The 26,173-nt window shown below is 36.5% G+C and overlaps 2 protein-coding genes and 1 long non-coding RNA gene across 4 annotated transcripts; 2 read left to right on the top strand and 1 right to left on the bottom strand.

Moving 5' to 3' along the window:
* Positions 1–261: 261 nt before the first annotated feature.
* On the top strand, positions 262–11,356 carry LOC128198799 (uncharacterized). Its single transcript, XR_008251501.1, has 7 exons — positions 262–3,899; positions 4,449–4,537; positions 4,852–4,940; positions 5,334–5,427; positions 7,049–7,137; positions 8,771–8,900; positions 9,527–11,356. It is a non-coding gene; the product is annotated as an uncharacterized LOC128198799 (long non-coding RNA).
* A 923-nt stretch (positions 11,357–12,279) lies between these two features.
* LOC112043428 (actin-related protein 2/3 complex subunit 1A-B) lies at positions 12,280–15,799 on the top strand. 2 transcript variants are annotated; one of them, XM_024078833.2, is made up of 4 exons: positions 12,280–12,348; positions 12,430–12,532; positions 12,618–12,695; positions 13,952–15,799. In XM_024078833.2, exons 3-4 carry the CDS (start codon positions 12,623–12,625, stop codon positions 14,995–14,997), a joined length of 1,119 nt encoding a protein of 372 aa, XP_023934601.1. In that variant the 5' UTR covers positions 12,280–12,348; positions 12,430–12,532; positions 12,618–12,622; the 3' UTR covers positions 14,998–15,799. The 2 variants fall into 2 exon arrangements, with proteins under 2 accessions (XP_023934601.1, XP_023934602.1); XM_024078834.2 differs by having other exon boundaries at positions 12,322–12,532.
* LOC112043427 (brefeldin A-inhibited guanine nucleotide-exchange protein 1) lies at positions 15,013–26,026 on the bottom strand. The gene is made up of 3 exons (XM_024078832.2): positions 25,631–26,026; positions 20,101–24,953; positions 15,013–17,702 (listed from the first exon to the last, which is right to left on the bottom strand). Exons 1-3 carry the CDS (start codon positions 25,752–25,754, stop codon positions 17,562–17,564), a joined length of 5,118 nt encoding a protein of 1,705 aa, XP_023934600.1. The 5' UTR covers positions 25,755–26,026; the 3' UTR covers positions 15,013–17,561.
* Positions 26,027–26,173: the final 147 nt, after the last annotated feature.

A 26,173-nucleotide genomic window follows, 5' to 3' on the forward strand; every position in this document is an offset into this window, starting at 1 on the left:
TTTCTCTCTACCAGGCAATGGACCTGGCACCTGCACGGAATGTTAAGATATTCATCTGTCTCTTCATGCGTAGTATGTTTATGTATTTTTAATTAAATTTACTCACTCTCTTAATTTCAGTAATGTCCAGATAATCAATGATTAGACTATTGGACTTTTAGAATAAATTTTACATTGAACTATGAATGGTTTGTCATCTACATTTTTAAAAAAGACGTTTTGCCTGTAAGAACAAGAGAGAGAGAGAATAAGAAGGTAAGTTAAACACCTACTGTAAAATGCACACTGCTCCAATGTGGGTTGATAGGCTTGGGGTAATAAAGTTAAATTATAAAAGGATCACTATCAGGTGTTAATGATAATGACTGGGATATATAGCATATCATACTCTCTGAGATATAAGGATATAACACCAGCAACAGCTCTCCAGTGATGCAGTAGATAGCATCATTGCTCTTTGCATCTACACGCCACAGCCAGTTGTGGCAATTGAACTCATCATATTAGTGTGATGAGCATGGATGTCTATCAGTGTCTATGTGGTTGTGAGTGTACGCCCATGTTAAATAACAAGTAATGGCCAAAATATTAAGTAGATGTTGATCAATAATCTTCTCTATCTTCCAGTAAAAGTCCCATTAAAATGACCCTGCTGTTCCAGAGATTAGCTCAAACAAACAAACAGATGAACATTTTAAAGAAGTATGACTGTATGTCAGTATTGTATATAGGCACTTGAGAAAACACAGTTATTTTGAAATCACAGACATAAACTTAAATTTTATTTATATGTATTGGTGCTGTTCATAAATATAGCATCAGCTGAAACAAACTAGGCATAGTTAAGTTACATTTTATACAGGGTGCTCGGGACTATTTCTCATAAATTTAAGGTGTTGACAAGTCCACTTATAGGAGCTACCTTAGCTACTAGTTTATATTGAGGAGAACTTTCCACCTAGATGGGTTGTGACTGTATTAGGGGTCTGGTGATGAAGACGAAGGACAGTTAAGAGAACTCCTCAACGGTTCACAGTAGCTACCATGTGTTGATAAATTTGTATTTATGAGAACTTTCCACCTAGATGGGTTGTGACTGTATTAGGGGTCTGGTAATGAAGACGAAGGACGGTTAAGGGAACTCCTCGATTGTTCACAGTAGCTACCATGTGTTGATAAATTTGTATTGATGAGAACTTTCCACCTAGATGGGTTGTGACTGTATTAGGGGTCTGGTAATGAAGACGAAGGACGGTTAAGGGAACTTCTCGATGGTTCACAGTAGTAATTAGTTTGATTCTAAGTCAGAGGCAATCAAATACAATGTTTTATCACGACTCATAGCGACATACCTTTGGCGCTAGATCAATATCTAGGATGATTTCACTAAAAATGGAAAAATAAAAAATTTTAATTAAAGAAATTCAACCAACTTCAAAAACATAAAACATACTGGCTAAACTAAAAAGCGAAAAATAATATTATACTAAGTTCATATCATATTATGTTCTAACTGATGATCAGTTTGAAGGCTGTGCTAAACCGGTGTTGTTTTAATTTAAGCTGTTACTGAAAGAACTACATGAAAGAACACTGTCTGAAAAACCTAAATATTTATGATATTCTTACATGGCTTGAATTAATACATCATTGGGCTAGCACCACCTTCAAACTGATCATCAGTAAGAACATAATATGATATATAGAACTTAGTATAATGTTATTTTTCGTTTTTTAGTTTAGTAAGTATGTTTTTGAAGTCGGTTGACTTGTTTTTATTAAAGTTTTTTAATACACATGTTCCTTAGACATTTTAAATTAATTTTCCTTTTAGAACTTGGAGCTACCCTAGAGTTATGGGAAATACTCCTGAGCACCCTGTAGATGCTACTTAATCCTACTAATCCTTCATTTATCAGTATCGGTTGCTGGGCTTGGAGTTTATAAAGAATATTAAGTATATATAATTTATTTATGAACATTCCTCATTCAGTTGAGCTTTTACTAACTACTTAATATTAACCAACTTTCTGCAGTTTGAGAATACGCGGATAAAATATAGCCTATGATACTCAGAAATAACGTGGCTTTCTAGTGGTAAAAGAATTTTCAAAATTGGTTCAGTAGATCCAGAGTTTACCTGCTAGAACACCACCAACTTTACCTCTTTATAATACATACTAGCGGACGCTCGCGACTTCGCGTAAAAATCGATGTCAACTTTCAACCCCTATTTCACATTCTATTTTGCAAGTTTTATAACTTATACCTTGTAACTAAAAAAATTAAGGACTTTCCGTACAAACTTTCTACCCCTACTTCACCCAATTCTGATTTTGTTTTCACGACAAAAAGTATCCTATTATCCTTCTACGTATTATGGTCTCAAATCGTCTTAAGTATCATTTGAATTCATTCTGTAGTATCAGCGTGATGCCCGGTCAAAAAAAAGGCAAACAGACAGACAAAAAATAGAAAATATGAGCGTGGTGCGATGACAAAGGAAAGTAGAAACTTCTATGCTAAAATTATAATCTTTGGATCTACTGGACCGATTTGAAAGATTGTTTTATCAATAGAAAGCTACGTTATTTGCGAGTGTCATAGGCTATGTTTGATTCCCATATTCACACAGGAGCGGGAACTACGTAATGGAAAGCGCGGGGCGTCATGTAGCGGACTTTCTGCGTCTTTGAGAAATTTTGTATTATCTCCAAAACTAATTAACATACTATAAAGGGCAAATCTTATCTCCATAATATCCTTGTGATTATTAAATAATTTATTTTGATAAGGATTTAAGTTAAGTAGCATAAATAATGACGCAAACCTAAGTATATAAAATTTATAATTTTAAAAACACAAAAGGTACTATATCTGCTAATATATAGAAGATAGATATATGGTGTCGCGGACTTTTTTTGTAGAACTTTTAAAGATACATAAAGCCTCCATACATTAATTTCAATTTTACACAATGGTTAAGGCAGCGCATGCGAATAAGTCTGCTTAAGAGGATTTTCGGTCCGACCTGTATGACTGTGTTAACTCGGCGAATATATATCATGCTAATATAAAATATAGCCTATAGCACTCCCCGATAATGTAGCATTCTACTGGTGAAAGAATTTTTGAAATCGGACCAGTAGTTCCGAAAATTACCCCATTTAAAAAATGTGACTAACTTACAAACTTTACCTCTTTATAATATTAGTATAGATTAACAACCCATTTACGGCTCATTGTTGAGCACGAGTCACTTCTCAGGACGAGAGGGGTTAGGCCTTAGTCCTCCATGCTGGCCCAATGCGGATTGGCAGACTTCACACACCTAGACAATTAAGAAAATTCTCAGTTATGCAGGTTTCTTCACAATGTTATGCTTCACCATTTAAGACATTTAATTTAAAAATGGGTTGAATACATATCAGTATAGATTTTTATTGTGAGTTTCTTGAAAGAAGGAAATGCTCAATATTTCATAGACCAACCCAGGACTCAAACTCAGAATTTCATGATAGTTACACTGAACCAATAAAGCAGTTAGAGAGAGAGAGATAAATAAAAAGAGTTTATTATGTATTCAAATTAAAATATATACCTAATGCTTTCAGCAATCCTGCTTCTTCACATGAATTTTACCCGCATGACGACGGTTTTTAATATAAAAAATATTTACACAATGTCTCAAAAAGCAATCAAAGCTTTCAAAAATAAACAATGTTCGCAGAAGTTCAGTACCAACAAACTCACAAAAAATGAGTTCAAAATGTAGCATTACTTGCAAGCCAGACTAAGAAATTTCAAGAAGATAATTTAAAAGAAGACAATAGAATAAAATAATATTAACACACAATGCTTAGCAAATATAGCATTAACAGATGGAAACCAGGCAATAGGTATGTTAAAATAGGTTATGTTTCATAGAAGCTATTTTAATCCTACACATCCATCATTTATCATTGTCTCCATATAGTAGAGGAGGTATGGAGCTGAGACCCAACACACTGCTCCAATGCTGTTGGTGGGCTTAGGGTGATAATGTTCAATTAATTAATTACCACTATCTGATGCTAATGTTAATAATCTGGATTAAAGGTTTCCCAACTTCAGGATGAGAATTTAACTGATTTTTTTTACATTTTTCATAATCTATTCTTCACATTTTTCACTTAATAAAATTCTTTTAGTTTTTGTTTGTTTTTAACCTGGTGAAAATATGTGAAATTTTGCTATCGGCTTCCCAACTCCAAGATGAGAATTTGACTGAATTTTTTTTTACATTTTTAACCGATTTTAAAAAAAGAAGGAGGTTCTCAATTCGAGTCTATGTTTTTTTTTCATAATCTATTCTTCACATTTTTCACTTAATAAAATTCTTTTAGTTTTTATTTGTTTTTCAACTGGTGAAAATACATAAAATTTATTCTTTATGTTTAAATTTTCAGGTGTAGCAAAATAGAAGATGAAGGTCTAGCTGTGCCAGTCAGTGCTGAGCCACACAGTTGCTGCTGGCATGTTTGCAAAATATCACAAGGTAACCTACTTCGTCGTTATTATCAACCTATTTTAACAGCATTACAGGGCCAGGCCTTATAGAAAAGTGATTATGGAGCTGAGACCCACCACACTGCTCCAATGCTGTTGGTGGGCTTAGGGTGATAATGTTCAATTAATTAATAACCACTATCTGATGCTAATGATAATAATCGGGATAGAAGGCTTCCAAACTCCAAGATGAGAATTTAACTGAATTATTTTTAACGGACTTCTATGTTTTTATTTTAGTTTTCATTTGTTTTTTAACTGGTGAAAATACATAAAATTTATTCTTTATGTTTAATTTTTCAGGTGTAGCAAAATAGAAGATGAAGGTCTAGCTGTGCCAGTCAGTGCTGAGCCACACAGTTGCTGCTGGCATGTTTGCAAAATAGCACAAGGTAACCTGCTTCATCGTTATTATCAACCTATTTTAACGGCATTACAGGGCCAGGCCTTATAGAAAAGTGATTATGGAGCTGAGACCCACCACACTGCTCCAATGCTGTTGGAGGGCTTAGGGTGATAATGTTGAATTAATTAATAACCACTATCTGATGCTAATGATAATAATCGGGATTAAAGGCTTCCCAACTCCAAGATGAGAATTTAACTGAATTTTTTTTCACATTTTTAACCTACTTCAAAAAAAGAAGGAGGTTCTCAATTCGAGTCTTATGTTTTTTTTCATAATCTATTCTTCACATTATTCACTTAATAAAATTATTTTAGTTTTCATTTGTTTTTAACTGGTGAAAATACATAAAATTTATTCTTTATGTTGAATTTTTCAGGTGTAGCAAAATAGAAGATGAAGGTCTAGCTGTGCCAGTCAGTGCTGAGCCACACAGTACAGTTGCTGCTGGCATGTTTGCAAAATAGCACAAGGTAACCTGCTTCATCGTTATTATCAACCTATTTTAACGGCATTACAGGGCCAGGCCTTATAGAAAAGTGATTATGGAGTTGAGACCCACCACACTGCTCCAATGCTGTTGGAGGGCTTAGGGTGATAATGTTCAATTAATTAATAACCACTATCTGATGCTAATAGGTTTGACGACTTCCAGCCTCCCGAACAAGCCGGTTTCCGAAAAGGCTTTAGTACCATAGACCACATCCATACGCTGCGGCAGGTTATACAGAAGACTCACGAGTATAACCAGCCACTTTGCTTAGCGTTTGTGGACTATGAGAAAGCCTTCGATTCGGTGGAAACCTGGGCTGTGCTAAGGTCATTGCAGAGATGCCGAATTGATTACAGGTATATCCAAGCGTTGAAGTGCTTGTACGAAAACGCCACTATGTCAGTCCGTATTCAGGATCAGACTACGAGGCCAATCCAGTTGCAGCGAGGAGTGCGTCAGGGAGATGTGATCTCTCCGAAGCTATTTACCGCCGCATTGGAAGACGTCTTTAAGCTTCTGGACTGGGGCGGACTTGGCATCAACATCAATGGCGAGTACATCACTCAACTGCGGTTCGCGGATGATGTAGTCATCATGGCACAGACTCTGGATGACCTTAGTACCATGCTCAATGACCTCAGCAGCGTTTCTCAACAGGTGGGCCTGAAAATGAACATGGGCAAAACAAAAATAATGTGTAATGCTCATGTATCGCTCCACCCAGTTATAGTTGAGAACGCTGCACTCGAAATTGTAGACGAATACATATACCTAGGACATATGATCCAGTTAGGTAGGTCCAATTTCGAGAAAGAGGTGAACCGTCGAATCCAACTCGGCTGGGCTGCATTCGGGAAACTTCGCGACATCTTTTCGTCCGAAATTCCTCAGTGCCTGAAGACAAAAGTCTTCGAACAGTGCGTGTTGCCAGTGATGACCTATGGTTCCGAGACTTGGTCGCTAACTATGGGCCTCATAAGAAGGCTCAGAGTCACACAGCAGGCGATGGAACGAGCTATGTTAGGAGTATCTCTGCGTGATCGAATCAGAAATGAGGAGATCCGCAGAAGAACCAAAGTCACCGACATAGCTCAACGAGTTGCGAAGCTGAAGTGGCAATGGGCGGGGCACATAGTGCGAAGAGCCGATGGACGTTGGGGTCCCAAAGTGCTGGAATAGCGACCCCGCACTAGTAAGCGCAGTGTTGGCCGACCCCCTACCAGGTGGACTGACGACATCAAGCGAGTCGCAGGGATTCGCTGGATGCAGTTGGCTCAGTATCGTGATGTTTGGAAGTCCCTACAAAAGGCCTATGTCCTGCAGTGGACGTCCATCGGCTGATATGATGATGATGATGATGATCTGATGCTAATGATAATAATCGGGATTAAAGGCTTCCCAACTCCAAGATGAGAATTTAACTGAATTTTTTTCACATTTTTAACCTACTTCAAAAAAAGAAGGAGGTTCTCAATTCGAGTCTTATGTTTTTTTTCATAATCTATTCTTCACATTATTCACTTAATAAAATTATTTTAGTTTTCATTTGTTTTTAACTGGTGAAAATACATAAAATTTATTCTTTATGTTGAATTTTTCAGGTGTAGCAAAATAGAAGATGAAGGTCTAGCTGTGCCAGTCAGTGCTGAGCCACACAGTTGCTGCTGGCATGTTTGCAAAATAGCACAAGGTAACCTGCTTCATCGTTATTATCAGCCTATTTTAACGACACTACAGAGCCAGACCTTATAGAAAAGGGGTTAGGGAGCTTAGACCCACCACACTGCTACAATAAAGGTTGGTGAGCTAAGGGAGATAAAGTGAAATTCATTGTGGATCACTATCAGATGTTAATGATAATGACCTGGACGAGGCGCGGGAGTGTAATACAAACAACTTACCAACTCCAGGCTGAGAACTGTAAATTTCTTGGAAGAAAGAAAAACTCAGTATCTGATAGCCTGACCCAGGATTCGAAGCCACGACCTCGTTATCCAAAACCACATTGGCTAACCAATATTATAATACTAGCGGACGCCCGCGATTTCAACCGTGTGATGTTCAGTTTTTGAACATCCAGCGGGAACCATGTTTCTGGGATAAAAAGTAGCCTAAATATTGCTCAATAACTTCCTCTATCTTCCAATGAAAGTCCAATTAAAATCGGTTCAGCCGTTCCAAAGATTATCCCAGAGAAACAGAAACACAGACAGACGAAAAATTTAAAAGACCTTGTTTGCATTTTAGTATTGTGTATATAATTATAATCACTTGAAAAAACTATTGATAAATTTCACTAAAATTAACTTTTATTCCTGAAAAAATCAAGGGAGATTTGTGAAAAACTGTATTTCACGCGGTCATTGTCCTACTCAACTAAATTATTTTAGTGTACAACATGATTTTTTTGAGACGAATATCTTACCAATTCATGGATTCACCATGTGGGTGTCCATCACGTGGCAGAGAGAAAAACGCTGAGCAGAGCTTGGACTTGTGATCAATGGACGTAAGGTTAAAGAATTCCTTGACAATTGATTAACACTCCCCTTCTCTGCTCGTGTTGTTCTCCCTGCGTAGTAAGGTCTGCCAAATTTGGTAACCCAAATCTGCACTTCTAGAGAGACCAAGGTCTCTAAGCAAATTATGGAGAGATTTTGCTGGTAATCCTCTCGCACCTCTCTACGGCGTACAGACTAACCATATAGCCATTTTAGTTAGTTCATTTGTTAGGTCATAACATTTATTCAGTTTTATACTGTGGTCCTTTGGAATGTTAGTCTCCCACGGGACAGTAAGCTCTACAAGTACTATGCTAAAGGAAAATGTCTGGTTTAGATCACGAAATAGCAACATCCTCTGGGATTATCCTCTTAACTGGTAACAATAATAATTATGTAAAATGTATACCTTATCAGCCGATAGACGTCCACTGCTGGACATAGGCCTCTTGCATGGATCTTGTTGTGTTTTACTATACATTGCAAGGTAATGCCCATAAATGACCACGCTGGGCAATGCGGGTTGGTCATTCGCAGGCCTAGACTTCTCGCACCGGTATCGCTGCTGCCTGACACCGGTCTGTGGTACTTGTGAAGTCTAGCTGAATCAGAATGGTTAAACCGCCATTAGTCGGTCGCCAGAGCCTCGTCGGTCAATCTGCATGGTGTACCACGTGCAGGTGATGTTGGCAGTTGGAGAGGCTGACTGGTACAAGCCTCCCCCTTACACCCCATAAATGTATACTTCTTATTTATTTTTGCAGGTGTAGTGCATGCAATAATAGTTATGTAAAATGTATAACTTCTGATTTATTTTTGCAGGTGCTGTAAAATGAAGATATATTGTTAAATATCATGAGATAGAAATAAAAGATGAAGATCTAGCTGTACCCGTCCCGAGTCACACTACTGCAGCCACGTTGCTGCTGGCATTTTTGCAAAATAGCACAAGGTAACTTGCTTTATTCATTCGGCTTAGGTTGATATTATTAGATTGATTAATGATCACTATCAGAAATGTTAATGATAATGACCGGGTTCGACGGCTTAACATGCTCTCTGAGGCACGGGGGTGTGACACCACCAACTTCCCAACTCCAAACTAAGAATTTGTTAGCAGAAGCAAAAACTCAGTATCTCTTAAAGACAGAACCAGGATCTCGTGATCATCAAAACACATGGGCTAGCTACTGAACCAACAAGGTAGTTTTGACCTGCTTAATAACAATGAACTACATGTTTCCTAGATACACTTACAGTTTTGTTTTTAAAAACTGAAATAAACACATTATAATTTCTCTTTAAGTTTGTGTGCAAGTTTGTGAAAAACTGAATTCCACATAGACGAAGTAGCGGGCGTCCGCTTGTAAATAATGTAACAAAATATCCATATTTCTATACTTTTCAAGGTTACAGCTGAGCTTCCTAAAATGATTTTTTGTAAATGGAGCAGAAAATAGACTAAAAATTTGTTTGATGTCCCTGAAGAGAATAGGAATTCTTATTATATATAATTATGTAAATATTTATTTTCAGTGCATTTTAAAAAGTCATGTTAAATGAAATTTTCTATTACAGGTCACAACAATTGATGTAACAATTATAATCAATGGACCAGGCACCTGCACCATGATTCTTTGGAATACTAAAATTCGTCTCTTTATGTCTGTACTTCTCATAATGAAAAATGTCACATTTTTATGAAAGAAATAATGGAATCAAATAATAAATAAAACAAGCATATGCTGGAAGTCCTCAGAAACAGCTCCGACTTTGATGATTTTTTTTTAAAGTCATGTTTTTTATGTTATTTAAAATCAGAAATGTTTTGATGGACGAAATTATTTAAATTGTTAAAAAATATCTATGCTATTTATACATATTTTTTTTTAAATACAACCGACTTCAAAAATACAAACTTATGCAGAAAACTAACAAACGAAAGAAAATATTATAATATTTTCTATCTATTGATCACTTTGAAGGCGGTGCCAATGGTCCAATTAATGGGCCGACAATTAGTTATCTATTGTTTTCCTAGCTATAGGGTTCGAATTGCTTTTTCATATCTTTAAAAGACTATCTTCGGAATGAACCCTTTATAATAAAAAAAGTATTATCAAAATCGGACCACTCAATAAAAAGTTATACTTGGTTGTATACTAAAATTAATGGTTAAACAATCAATCATCCCCTGTTTTTGTAATGTAAAACCAAGCATAACTGTTAACATGAGTAGTCCGATTTTGATAATTCTTTTGATTGATCATTCTTGATTGTTTTAGTTTAAAACCAAGCATGTCTTCGAATTCCGATTTGAATAACTTTGTTTTAAATAGAAAGGGTATATTCCGACAATGGTCCCAAATCATTATAAATTTTAAAAAAACAAGAGATGACTGGTTATTTTCCCATTAATTGTATTGTAAAAATATGCGTAACTTATTACGAAGTGGTCCGATTTCGTAAATTCTTTATAGATTGTAAAGGTATATTGATTGTAAAGCTCCCATATAAATTTTAAAAAACAATTCCAATCCTAAATGTGCGATTGATTGTTTTCTCATTAATTTTAATGTAAAACCAAGCCTAACTTTTTATTGGGTGGTTCGATTTTGATTATTCTTTATTTTAATAGAAAGGGTATATTCCTAAGTCTCATAAAATGTTGGAAAACAATTTCAAACCTAATAGTAGGAAAATAGAAGATGAATAATTGTTTTCCCATTTATTGTAATGTTAAACTATGCGTAACTTTTTACTGAGTGGACCGATTTTGAAAATTCTTTACTTTTTGTAAAGGGTTTATTTCGAAGTAGGTCCCATATAAATTTCGGAAAACAATTCGAATCCTTAAGGTGGAAAAAAACGGTACGATTGATTGCCTACCCATTAATTGTACAATTGGCACCGGCTTCAGTAATCAGTAGATAGAAAATATTATAATGTTTTCTTCAGCTTATTAGTTTACTGCATAACTTTGTGTTTTTGGTAGTGTTTGTTTTTTAATTATTTATTATATAAATAGCATAACTATTGTTAAATAGTATAAATCGTTCCATCCTCACTCCAAAAGGTTTCTGATTTCAAATGATATGAAGAAACAAACTGAACAAAAATAATCATCAAAATCAGAGCTGTTTCTGAGGAGGTAGAGGGTAAATGCTCTATTGATTCGCCTAAAAGTAATATTATGTTATCGCATTCGGTTGTAAATTTTGGCTAATGAAAGTAGAGACTGAAATTGCCCGCCAAATTAAAAATCATATAAACAAATAAAAAAAACATGTGTTTTCATAATTTATTTAGATTAGTTTTTCTTTGTGAATACATTATTACCTATACTATAAGTGTTAAACTCAGTTATTCCAATATTTGCACTATAATTTTGAGAATTTACTCCGATTTTTTAAAATTTGGCGGGTGGTTTCAGTTTCTACTTTCATTAGCCAAATTCTAATAATTTTATTGTTTATGAAATTTATACTAATTAGAAAGAGGAAGAATTTGATTATTTGTTTGTTTGCATTGAATAGGCTGTGAAACTACTTTGCTGATTTAAAAATTTCTTACAGCATTATAATCATGGATTAGGCCATAATTGTTATCTCTGTATTCCCACGGGAACGAGAACTACGCTGGTGAAACTGCGTGACGTTTGCATAGTTTATCATATGTACAAATATCCCGACAATCTATATTTTTATGTATGAATTGGTTACGTTATAATTGACTTGATTTTCCAAAATATCTCAGTGAAGTCACTCAATTGATGCATAGATATATTTTTATTTTGGTTTTCATTTTACTTTAAAGATTAAATTTAGTTTTAGAAGCAAAATGAATAAATTTAGATTACATTTTAGGTGCTGATGTTTACTTAGTTATTGATTAAGTGCATAAGATTTTTTATTTGATAATAAAGACATTTCAACTTGAAACTGTTATTCTTTCTATTGTTTAATTTATTATATACAATTACTTGTTACTAAAATATTGTGCTATTATATTGTTTTTAATATTTTCACAGTTCAGCTTTTGGGGACGGAGTGGTTTTAAAATAAATATTTTTAAAAATCTGTTTAAATTAATTAATTAATCGACAGAGTTATTAAATATCTGTTTAAATTAATTAATTAATCGAAATGGTTTTTAAAAATATTTATTTTAAAGCTATTCCGTCTACAAAAGCTGAACTGTGAAAATTTAAAAACAATATATTAGCTTTGAATTTCCCGCGTTGGCAAATTGTTTCAATGGGGGCATTCCACAGATGGCGGTAATTTTAGTGCCGCTTTTTTTGTATGAGGTTGGTATTCTTCTCCTGAGTAAATATGTTCCTTGGTCAAGACTGTGGTTTGTGGTCAACCGTCAAGTCAAGTGATTACTTTTTATTCTCGGTAAAAATAAAGATTTCGATCTAATAATTAGTTTACAAATAAATATACCAACTAATGTTTGAATAAAAATACATGTTACAGAAATTCGCGTAGACTGCCCAGAGTCCGCGAATTCCTTTTGTGGTTCCGCCGCCTGTGATTCATTGTCGCTATTTATTTGTCGCAGTACTGGATTCCGATTTAGGTATTTTGGTATTGATCGTAATCAGATACATACAAACTTATCGTAAAGATATGCATATAATAATATATACTAATTATAATTTCAGGCAAAATGTCTCAAACTCTAACTTTCGGTGACTCATGTGCCCCGATAACTTGTCATGCGTGGAACAAGGAGAGAAATCGTAAGTATACAATTAAACATTGTATTGTATTGTCTAAAAACAAGTATAGTCGGATGATCTTTATGACGTCTCGGAAATCAGCTGTGCTGCCCGCAGGCCACATAAAAGACAATACGCGTGAAGCGACTGCATGTGGGTGGGAGACGCGCACGGGATGATGCCCTGCTGCCGACCCCCGTTACCGCTGATATCTAAAATATTGTATTGCGCAGCATAATATAAGATGTTCCGAAACATCAAAGTTTGCATGTACGAATATCTTAGCATTCCATGGATTCACCGTGCAGGTGCCAGTTCCATCGCGTGGTAGAGAGAAAAACACCAAGCAAAGTCCAGCACTTGTGACTACTGGATGTAGGGTTAAGGAATTCCTTGACGATCGATCAACACTTCCCTTCTCTGCTCGTGTTGTTGTACGTAATCTGAAACAGAAGCCCGTAGGTACCTGCAGATAAACATAGGGCTAGGGTTGTTTATTGTGCTAAACCCTGTCCTAGGGGGATGTAATCCCAAGGCGGATTGCTAAGATAAAAATCTCAATTTAGTTTTAGAAATGTTTAAAGTGAGAATGTTTCTCCTGAAGTGACCAAGTTTCGTAGCCCTTTCTCTGTGTTATGTTTCGCTTCTTCCCAAGTATCACTATGAAAAACTAAGGCTGTGTATCTAGAAGTAAACGTTACATTTGTGAGTGCAATTTTTAGTAATGTCCGTGATATTGTATATATATATTAAGAACAAGTTAGGTCCAAGGACACTACCCTGAGGAACCCTGTATATTACAGATTAATCTTGGTTTGCTGCATTATCAATGTTTACGAGTTGCCTCCGATTTTTCAAATGACTATCGAAAAGCTTAAACGGAGTGCCCCTGATCCTTCTATGAGTATGGGGATAATTGGCTAGGTCCAAAAATATGCCAATGTATTTTTGGCCATATTGACATTCTAAGAGTATTTGGCATGTTGTAAATAAATTAAGAATTAACTGACTTACTTTTTTAGAAGTATAACTTGTGTTTGCCCTATAGCTTCTTTTAGTGATTGACAGATCCTGGTCACAGGCTGCTGTTGTAAAATTGCAATTATTTAGTTCTCAAATATATCATTGATTCAGTATGAGCTTAATTTGTGGGAATTATGTAGCAAGAATAGTCTATGTTATACTATCAATGCTGTTCTTGGAAAAGGTACTGTGTATACCTATACACAGTACCTTTTCCAAGAACAGCCAATAATACAAGTTATTTATTATTTCAGAAATTGCCTTCTCTCCCAACAACAATGAAGTCCATATTTACCAAAAGGAGGGTAGTGATTGGAAACAAACTAATAATCTTGTTGAACATGACATGAGAGTTATGGGCATAGACTGGGCCCCAAATACTAATCGTATTGTTACGTGCTCTGTAGATCGTAATGCTTATGTTTGGACTCAAGGGGAAGATGGAAAATGGTCAACTACTCTCGTATTGTTACGTATAAATCGTGCTGCAACCTGTGTGAAATGGTCACCTATGGAAAACAAGTTTGCTGTTGGTTCTGGTGCGAGATTGATCTCAATCTGCTACTTTGAGAAGGAAAACAATTGGTGGGTCTCTAAGCATATTAAGAAGCCAATACGGTCAACTGTGACCACCCTGGATTGGCATCCTAATAACATTCTACTCGTAGCTGGGTCCAGTGATTTTAAAGTTAGAGTTTTCTCTGCATACATCAAAGATATCGAAGATCAACCTGGGCCTAATGTGTGGGGCTCAAAATTGCCTTTAGGGCAACTTTTAGCCGAGTTTCGCTCTTCAGGCAGTGGTTGGGTGCACAGTGTATCGTTTTCCGCCGATGGGAACAAAGTCGCTTGGGTCGGGCACGACAGCTCAATCAACATAGCAGACGCCTCACAAGGCAAAGCTGTAATCAAACTTAAGACTGAATATCTGCCATTCTTGGGTTGTATTTGGATTTCAAACAATAACCTGATAGTGGCAGGACATAGCTGCATTCCATTACTTTACTGCCATGAAGGTGATGAAATTAAATTTGTTGCCAAACTAGATAATACTCAGAGAAAAGAGTCAGGTGGCTTGTCTGCTATGAAGAAGTTCCAGTCGTTGGATCGACAAGCACGGATCGAGACTAGCGATACTTTCTTGGACTCCATACATCAGAATGCTATAACATATATCAACCTGTACAAAGGAACCAAAGCTGATGCTGTCAAGATTAGCACTTCAGGCCTCGATGGCCAACTAGTCATTTGGGACATTGCAACACTCGAGAAGGCTTTTGAGGATCGGGTAATGATTTAATATAGAAACCATTGCTAAATGTATTATTTTATTATTTTAAGTGACAATATAATCAGTTTGCTTGTGAGTTCTGAAATCACTCAATAAGAATAAATGGAAATGAAAACACGGAAAGCTGTGAAAAAGTATCACAATCACAGTTTGTATCAGTCTAGCTAGAACCAAGACAAGAAGCTGCGCTGAGCTGTATTACACCATCTGGAAAAAACTATAGCCAGTATTGTAAACATTTAAAACACGACCTTTACTGATAATAAAACACGACCTACATAAAATGTTCCACTGCTTAGTAATATTTATAGATATACTCAGAGGCACAATTATCCGCCCACTTTGGTATACATCGTGTATACTGAAGTAGGCCGATAATTGTGCCTCTGAGTATATTTATTTTTCCAATTGATATATAAATTATAGGTCAGTAATTGGATTTCAATAATGATTAGTATATTGCTAAACCTTCAAGATAAAAAGTATATGAAAAAAATTCTATATAGAAAGGCAATGTTTTGTATTATGGTGGTGTAATAGAGATCAGCTAAAAGCAAGCAGCTGAGTGACAACAGCCTCCCAAATATTGTAAAAACTTCAAATATACAGAATAAACTATAATTTATAGGTAAAACATCTATGTTTTTTGTTTCATTATACAATTTAATTTTTTTTTAACTTTGATAATCAAATAATTTATATAAATTAGACAATAACGCTATGTACTACAATCCTAAGTATATAATAGATCACTTTTAATACTAGTGAAGTACTGATTGCTGTCATTACATTATTTTACGAAATTAACAAATGTTTTATTGTTATAATTATTATTTCAACACACTCCCTACTGTTACGATGAATCCAGAAATCTTATTAAATTCAGGAAGACCTTTATATTCATGTGGTAAACTAAACATCAATATTCACAATCAAGTTATTTTCAGTGTTCCGCCAAATTGTCACACATTTCAGTAGCTTTACTCACTTTTTTATATTTATGCATTTACTAGAGCACTAGTAGGTTTTTTTATATATAAAGAAAAAGAAAACAACATGGTCCATGTGAAGTTAAATGAAATAATAGCAATAGTAGCTGTTTCATAGGGGTTGAAAACTATATTGTTTGTATACCTATATACATTTGTATTAGTAGGGGAGCCCGGGATGCTAAATTTGCAGTTACTACAGCGTCATTGGAATTGATTAGACAATAGAAAGAATCAATGGTTATATACTTTTGGGGAAAAAATAACATACTCTAAAGACAATTTTTATTACTTTGGTTTACTGAAATCATCAGAGAACATAAGCTCATTATTTAGGAGATTATTTCATTCAAAATAAATAAAAAATTAACGGCAATTGTGGCTCCATAACAGAAATTAATTAAGGGTTTTATTTTGTAACTTTAGAATCCTCCCATTCCATTATGTTACACTTAAAACGTCATCTTTTCGAAATGGACACCTTTGAGCTATCAACTCGCTATTTAGTATTCATTCAACTAGCTGTTTGAGTATTTTTTTAGTTGCCCTAACCCACCAATATTAAGAGCTCATACTTGGTGGTACTGAGCAAAGTGCAAGGTATACTCCCTTATGTTCATCTGCCGCGCTCGAGTAACTAAAAAATCCCCTCTTCGGCTCCCCTACTATATGTAATATGAGTCCAAGTTACTGAAAAATGGCCAATGATGCTGATTCGATTGTATGCAAACCACCATTGGTCAGGACTAAGTTTAAAACTGAAGTATTTATTTTACAATGGATCCACCATCCATGTTGAAGACTTTTTTAATCAAGGCCTGCACTAATTTTGGGTGTTTTTTTCTGTTAAAATAGAACTTTTTTTGATTACTCAAGACATTTCCAAAACCAAAAACGATATTTTTTTCATAATGTAAGCTTTTATGCAAAAGTCCTCTGTTTTCATCCTTGACAACATGAACGTGTAGAACCATTTGAAAATGGATGGCAGTGCTTTTAGAATACACAATCGAAACTGCACCAGTGTGCCGGTACACAGTCCAATTTAGTTTCGTTATAGTCTGATCAGAAATATAAACTTTATTGTCTTGGAGCTTACATAAAATGTTTCCATACAACCTTGATATACTAGAAGAAATCAGTTTCTTCGTTTGCATGGCAGGGTTAATGACCAACTTCAAAATTCAAACATAGTGTATGTATTATTCAGTATTGCAGTTTCTAAGCATGTGACAATTTTTTTAAATGGATGTTTGTTTGCACATATCTTAAAGAATATAAGTCAGGCTTTAAAAAAAAATTGTTAGTCAAATTATACTCAAACTCAGAGAACAGTGCAAGTATCATCAAAATCGGTTCAGTACTTTTGAGCAATACAATTTAGGTAAATATGTTTGAAGTCTGTTAATTTTGTTTATGTTTCTGGTCATATATCCGGTCAGGCTATATATCCGGATTATCGTAACACACCTCGTACATGCCGACTCGTTGACACTTTCCGTCAGTTATTATTTTATTAACATCAAAGTCATACTTTAACCTACTAAACTATAAGGCCATTTTGTTTGTAAACCGATAAGCAATTTATTGCGTGTTAGACGTAATGTTGAAAACGGGTCCGATGCGTATGAACACTCGCCGCAGCACCGACCGCAGCTCCGGCTTCAGGTCGAAGCAGGTTATTTCGCAGAGCATCGGGTAGTACGTCGACACGTGAGCCGCAAACTGGAACAAACAATTTTTTATATTACATTAAAAGTATATCCAAGTCATCGTCATCATATTAATTGATTATGAAACACGGCCATTGGCGTATCTAGGATTATTTTCTAGGGTGGGTGGGGTCCACCTTAAGGGGCCAGCCCCTGAAATACCGCTGAACATAGTCGACACTCGTTATAGAAATGTCGTTTACAATGTTTGTGGACGCTGGCGTCTGAAACGGGTCGGCTGATTTTCTTGATTTTTCTTTGTATATTTTTTATTTTGGCGTCAATCATAGAATTTTAAATCGGTAACCCAGAATTCTAGTGGGCACTTGACCATTCTACCCATACGGGGCCCTTAACCTCAACCTCTCTCCCAGCGTGCGAGCGGCAGCGCGTCGCGCCACCGCCGCGTTTCATAATCAATTAATATGAATAACACTAACGATAGTTTAAATTCTAACATCATTATCATCATCAACCCACATTCGACGCACTGGTGAGCATGAGTCTCCTCTCAGAATGAGAGGGGTTAGGCTATAATGGTCTAGTATGCTGGCCCAATGCGGATTGGCGAACTTCACACATGGAAAATTAAGAAAATCCTCAGGTATGCAGGTTTCTTCATGATGTATTTCCTTCACCGTTTGAGGCACGTGATACTTAATTTCTTAAAATGCACCTCGTTGGTTCGAAATCGATATCGAACCTACACCCTCGTAATCAAAGGCAAAGGACATATCCACTGAGCTATCATAGGTTCTTCTTCTAGTAAGTATGCGTATAGATAGGTACCTAATTAAATCAATTAAAGAAAAACCTGACTGCCTTGTAATATGGACGGAACGGTCGTTTTTGTACAGGTTAAAACTTTGTCATACTACTACATAAAGCCTACAAAATGTAGGCTTTGTAGCCTGTCGGGAATAATAATATATTTTTTAGAAAATATTAACCTTCTTTTTTTCAGAAAGTTCTGTTAAAATTCTTAGCTCTTTTTCACGAAAATAGTTTTCCGTGTCCTTGATATTTAAATTTCGCTGTTATTAGTACAGTTGTTATTGATAAACCTTGAGAATGCGCAAAAAATATTAGGTATTGTAAAAGTAATCTACTTTTGACCCGACTGTGCCAGAGGATAATGTTTTTCGAGCGTATGTATGTCCATTTCTTTGGCACGCCCAAATGGCTGGACAGTTTTTCTTATTCCTTTCTTTACAAGTTAGCCCATGACTACACTCTCACCTGATGGTAAGTGATGATGACTAAGACGGAAGCGGGCTAACTTGCTAGGAGGAAAATAAAAATCCACATCCCTTTCGGTTTTTACACGACATGGTAACTAGCAACGCTAAAGCCTTCCACCAGCCAGACCTGGATCGATTAAGAAAAACTCAATCGGCCCAGCCGGGGATCGAACCCAGGATCTCCGTATTGTAAATCCACTGCGCATACTAGTGCGCCACGAAGGCCGTCAACGTTAGTTTTTAACATGAGTAATGTCATTGAGTTCGTTACGCGTTTAAACAGTCGGGTTTTTTTGTTTTGAAAATGGTATTTTTTTGTCCGATAGTTAACACTTAAAATCAATTAGTTTATAGTTATCTAATCCCGGTAATTCAACACGTAAATACTGTCTATTACTATTACTATTAAATTATACATCAGACTGTTTATTTAGTTTGGTATAAACTTAATAGTAATGTCGTTCTCAATACTTCTAAGTTTCCAAATGAACCAGCACTATCCTGTAACAATATCTTGGAAACTGAACAGTGTAACTCTCGAATCAGTCTCTATATAAAGTATCGTGTTAGATAGAGAGACCCTGTTGAGGTGTAAAAACATCTTAAGACTTAACACAATAATCTGCTCCGTATCCTTAAAAAGGAGGCTATTTATTAAAGGAGAGTTTAATATTTTTAACCTAATTAGTAATTACAATACTCAATCATACTGCAATTATGGCTTTGGTACAATGTACCTACAATCTATGTGTCATATGGTGTTAAAATCTTATCACATAGTTCGCATACTGATATAATTATATTATGATAATGATGGCCGGTGTACGGCTTAGTGGCGCATTAGTAATCTGATTCGTCAGTGGTTCGGCGTAGAATATTGAACTTAACTGTATTGCGTTAGCCATACTGTTACAGGAAATTGCCAACATAAAATGGTTTAGGTAAAGGTAATTGTACAATGAAACTCTTCATTACATTGGAAATTGATAAATAAATTTTGAATTTAACTATTTACCTATTTGATTAAAATTTTGGTTACAGAGAACCAAAGTTAGCTATAGTGAGAGAACCTGAATTCTAAGGGTATGAAAATGAAATTTATCGCGATTAGAAATATTAAATACTTAAAGAGTTAATAAAGAACATAAATTAAGAAACAAGTATACTCACTCTTTCGTCGGGCATTTTGAGAATTCTCGTGAGAATGAGAAGTAGTATCGACGTCCACGCGTCCCTGTGCGCTTCGTTCGTCAACGAGCCGAAATATTCGAGAGCCTCGCACGATATGGTGATGAGACTCTTCTGCACGGCCGGCCAGTGCGCGCGCCGCGCCTCGTCGCCGTACAGCTTGAACAGTATCCGCAGCACGCACGCGAGCGACTGCGTCTCCTGCTTCAGCATGTTCGGCTTCACGGACCCTTTGAAGTTCGCCTTCCAGAGCACATTCCTCTGCACATTATTGGTGTTAAACGTCTTAGCGAAACGATGACTGCACATCAGGCACTCCACCAGCCGCAGCAGGTGTGGCGAGCTGAGCAGCCGATACATGCCCTGTTCTTCACGCTGACATTCCTGCTCTGTCCCGGGAGTTCCTCCGGTTAACTCCGCTGCGGCTAAAGCCAACGTTTCCGCGTCCTCTTTCCGGGATGTCGCGGGATAGAACACTATGTTGTCGATAGTCTGTATGAGCTCCAATTGCACTACACATTTAATCAAAAGGCTGTTGAAGATACGGTTTGACGATTTAATTTCGTCGCCACCCTGTGGCTTTTTGAGAATTCCGTGACGCACGTGAGGCGCTTCGCCCTCATCGTTTTCGTCAGGCTTCCACGTCAGCAGCGTCGTGGGCAACGTGCTGTTGAATATATCCAACATTATTTGACAAGTCTTGCTCCAGGTGTCTTCACCGAATTTGGTGCCGTTCGATATGACTAGATTTTCCAGACAGTTGGTACCAGACCTCGCCAGTTGCTCGTTATCTTGCTGAACGCACCAGTGCAACTGCGCGTACAGTTGTTCCAGTAAAAGCGAGCCGAGAATGTCAAAGTATTGTGTGAAGACATCTACGATAGCGTACAGAGCGTGATTGCACGTCGTAGTCATCCATTCATTTTTCTCTAACTGATGCTCGGGTAATTTCATATTGTCGAATATTCTAAATAGTATATTGAATAAATCTCTCCACCAGTGGGGACGGAACGAATCGCCGTGAGTTTTAATAATTTCAAAGAGCACAGTCAACCCTCGCGTTCGGACATCGAGTTTGCATCGACTCACTACACAGGAGAGCGAAAACAGGAGTGGGAACCAGCCTCGCAACCACACTCGGTCTTCCTCCAGCGCTCCCGGCTCTCCTTCTAGTCCGGCGTGCTCTGCGAACAAGTGCGGCGAAGTGCCCACTGCCGTCGCACAAGATCTCACAAGCCTGATAGCTTCCATAGACGTATCAGGGAATTTAGCGTTGCAGGCGAACTCGGACAAACATTTGACTGCATCTTGGAATGAATCGATCATTGCTGGGAATTGTCTCTCGTAGAGTTCCGTTATAATTTTGCCCGTAGTCTGGAACGCTAGGTCTACGATAGCTTCGTCTTGATCGCTGGCTGCCAGGTGAAATACCGAAAATATGTTCTTCCAACCGGATTTTATATTTGGCGCTTGAGAATTGACCATTTGTGCGATACATCTGACCACCATATCTCGTATCGTCGGCGAGCTATTTTTCTTCATTATGTGCTCGAACGGTCTTAAGAAGTCTTTTTGGAATTTAAAGTTGGCGAATTCCCCTTTCTCAATGAATTTCATAGACAGTTGTCTTAAGGAATCTACTGCGAAAAATGCGATATCTTCATTGCTACTACAGCCAACTTTATTGAAGTGATCGCCGAGGACTTGCCAAATACGTGACCACTGCAACCTGATACGACCCATGTTGTAATATGAGATTTCTACAATCTTCTGCAAGGAGAACATTCGAGGATTTGTAGGATGGCTTAGCTCATCCAGTGATACTTGACATAAGGCTTTCACAAAATCGACAATTGCGTCTCCGTCGAGTCTAGTCGATCCTGTGAATATTCTGTCAACTGCCACTACAACACTCTGTGAACTTGTTTCGCCAATGTGTTCTTTTACACTGGGATCTAATGACATGAGGCTGAATTTCAGCACATCTGGTTGTGGTTTAATTCCCGACCCTGATAAGAACTGTGGTCGCACTCCAGTTCCTATAAGCTGAGCTAGTTCTAGCTGTGAAATGCATTTCACGACATCTAACCAGCTGTATCCTAAATAGTTGCCATCAGTGTGTGCCACTGTTATCAAGGTTTTAATTGTATCAATGTTCTTTGCCTTCATTTCAGTGATAGGCGAATTTGCAGTCAGCAATGTGAATCTAGCCAATGCTTGTACATACGCATCCCTCTCTAGTGACATGTGGAAGACGCAAGCAATGCGAATTGCACATCTAATGCCATCTAGACATAGGGATGCAATTTCAGGGTCATCACAGTCTTGGAGACCTACGGAAAACGCGGCAAGGAATGGTGTCCATGCCATTTTAAACATAGGTCGCACATGTTCTACATGTTTTGCTGTAGTGAAAGGTGTTTGAACATGTGACACAGATTCCATCAAATTTTTAGCAGCTGTAGATATTTGCTCCATTTCCATGTTCCAAATAAGTTTCCGTTTCTTTTCATTAGCAATCATGTGTTTTCCTGGTTTAGATGTATTTTTCATTTTAATTTCATGGCCAGCAATTTCATCATAAATTTGAGATAAATACTCACGCGGAAGGTCATTGTTGTCACTTATGCCACTATTTAGTTTGATGTACTGTTCCTTTGTCATTTTATTCTTGACTTGTGGTGAATGCAAGTCAGTTGTTAGCATTATTATGGAGAAGGCTAACACATAAACTGTGTCTGCACTTGTGAACAAGGTATTAGTAGGATTACATTCACAGTAGCGAGCAGCGAACTTTTCCATCAATCTGTCAATTTTCTGAGCTTCACCAGGTAAGCGGAAACCTTCTAGGAAATGTCGTAAAGCAGCTACAATGTCCATGTTGGCAAAATTCATTGAATCTACATAAGCATACATGACTTCTTTGGAATGATCATCATTTTCACCTAAATATTCACCAATAAATATTTTATCTATTCTTTCATCATTTATCAACCATTCAGCTATGTCTTTTGTAGATGTTCCTAATAACCCTTGGTCCTGCAAGAAAGTTACTCCTTTCTTTGGTTTTCTGTTAAAGAGATCAATGCCTGTTTCCCATACTTCTTTCTGTTGCTTCAAAACTTCAAACTGTTCAGGTGAATCTAAAGTTTCTCTATTCCCAATATTACTTGATCCTGTAGAAACTAGGCTAAGGCTTGATCCTCCATGAGATTTGATACTATGATGATCTGTATCTTCTTTTACTGGTCTTTCTCCTAATGTAGTTTGCATGTTTGGGTTAATGTACAACTCCTTACTCCACTCTACCATACATTTCAATATTGAGACAAGGCACTCAAGGCCTCTTATTCTCATAGATTTTTCTTGGTTAGGTGTAGCTCCTAGTTCCAAAGCTTGCCTTCCTTGGGCGATTTTAGACACATCATTGACTAGCCTTTGAAACAAATTAGCAGCTGACAAATCACAATCATAGTTAACATAAATATCCACAACACTCTGGGCATCTCCACAAATTCTCGTTAAAGCCTGAATAACCATCCACTTGTGTTCAAATGAAGAACTTGATGTTTCTAAAATATTCATGAAGATTTCCTTAAAGAAAACCTCAATTTGTTTTTTGAGGTGAGCTTTGAAGTTTTGTAGTAAGGCTAGGAAGATGGCTAGAGAGAGTTCAAAAACTTCTGGTACTGAACTAACACCATTCTTTGATAATGCTACACAGAGATATTGTTTGATAGCAGTTATGAACATTTCGTTGTTTCGAAATACAGGACCTGCATTTTGAAGAATAGAGAGAAGTAAATGTAAAGAAAGAATTTTAGATCTTAATTCATGGGATTTAGGATCAGGTGTACCATCAGGTAAGGGCTTCATAGAAAGCTTACAGAGAGCCCTGAAGACAAGGAATGCATCCTTTTGTAGGACATGTGTAAACTTAGCTGTCACAGAATTGTCATTCTCTGATTGAACATCAACACTTTCTTGTGATGGGATTCTTGTCATGGAAGATTCAATATTAGCTTGCCCGTTACTTTCCTGGGAAATACTACCAGTATCTGATGGGATTTCAATATTGTCAGGACCATTGTGATTATATTCTACAGAATTTTTCTTTGAAGCAATAATTATTGCATTGTCTATAACAGAGTCAACTATTTGCTTTGCTATCATTTTGGCTTCTACTACTTCATCAACCTCTTCATCATTTGGAGTTGATTCCTTGTTAGTATCAGTTGGTCCATCATCAGTAGGTATATTACCATTGGGTATTTTATGGTGAAGTTCAGGAGCATGACTATTGTGTTCAGATTCAATTGCCTGATTTTCCATTTTGGTGAAGATGACATTTAGCATCTGTGTGAGAGTGGCTCTAGCCGTTGTTTGGTTAATTAGATTTTTACTAGCCAAGTAAATGTTATAACAAGTACGAACTGCCAGTAACACAGTGCCTTCATGTACTTCGACATGTTGACTTGTGATAACAGTCAGAAGAGCTTTTATTATTTGTAATTGGACTCCTTCATCAGTCTGTGGTCCATTAAAACAGCTGCAAATGGTTTCAACAATTCTATCAATTAAAAGTTTCCTAGGTGTAGTTGAATCAGGAATGTTTCCAGTGAGATGGCCATAAGCTATAAGTTTCTGTAGACAATCCAGTGCAGTGACAACTATCCGGGATGCTTTGCTCTGACAGGCCAGTTCAAATGGCAGGAAGTATTTTTCTGCAGTAATGATATTTGAAGAATCATTCTTAGGTAGAGGGAGAGTGCCTGACGATGGACTTTCGGGTGACTCCACTTGGCCCCCATTTTTTAGTTCAGCTTTAATTTCCTCTGAAACAACAAAAAATGTATTGATTTATTAAAAGAACTAGCTTTGGTCTGCTACTTAGCTTCAATTAGGTCTATGAGTCAGTCATTCCCTAACATTTTTCTAGTTCTCTGACAATTTCCATAGAAAATATTTAAATGATCTGTTGAATACCACAACATAAATAAAAATGTAACAAACAAACATAAGTACTCATTTTAATATTTAAATAAGAAGTGCTTGATGTTTGCTTCAGGGTAACACTTTGGTTACCGCACTTCAAAAAATGTTTAATAATATGTGAATACAATTTATTATTTAAGCAAATGTATGAACTGATTAATGTTGTAAATGTCCTTGCTTTCTACTTCAATTTCATAATCTTTATTACTTGTAAGGTATGGAATGTTAAGATATCTTACAGAAAAAGCTAGATGTCATGCTTGATTAAGGACATCCATGAGTAGGTACTATACAATTGAAAACCTATTATGTTATTATTATGCAAAACAACATAGATAATAGGTACACCTTAGGTCTTTTCTTAATGGTCAAGGTCACAATCCAATCACAATTTTCATGTGATATTTTAAGCAAACTAGTTTAATATGCGGCATAATTTAATTAGTGCAAACGTAGCCATATAAATAATATCGATGTCATAGTGTTATCTTTATGATGAAATGTCAAAATGGTTTACCAAGGGCCACTTCACAGGACTTTTTCAGCTGACTGTGATAGGATCTCTTGATGTCCTTATCGGCTAATATCTTTTCCAAAGCTCTGACTATAAACATCTCTTTAGTTTTTAGATTGGTTTGCATCGTTAGTTTCTATTTGATCACTCCATTCGATCCGATCGGATTCGACTTAGGTGCGCGGTGGTTTCGTGGTTAATAAATATCATTTATACTGAGGCACTGTTGTATTGTATTCGTAGATTTAGTTGCACTTTCGTAAAACGCACTAATTTAACATCACAACACTTAAAACTTGCGATTTAAATAAATCCATTTTAATTCAACGAGATCTTTTCACACCTCATCACAAACATGACAATTTGTAAGGTCGCGTTCACGTTCAGTAATCAATTACTTCACTTGTCACTTGATAAAAATACTGTCATTTAGAAATTAATATTTATTTTGTAATAAATATTTATTTCCATTAAAGTTTGCAGTAAATATAAATCAATGTGTGCGGTGGGCCAGATAAAGATTGAATATCTAAAGTTCTGTGGATC

The sequence above is a fragment of the Bicyclus anynana genome, chromosome 15 (genome assembly GCF_947172395.1).
Source record: "Bicyclus anynana chromosome 15, ilBicAnyn1.1, whole genome shotgun sequence".
In the NCBI taxonomy this organism is placed as follows: Eukaryota; Metazoa; Arthropoda; class Insecta; order Lepidoptera; family Nymphalidae; genus Bicyclus; species Bicyclus anynana.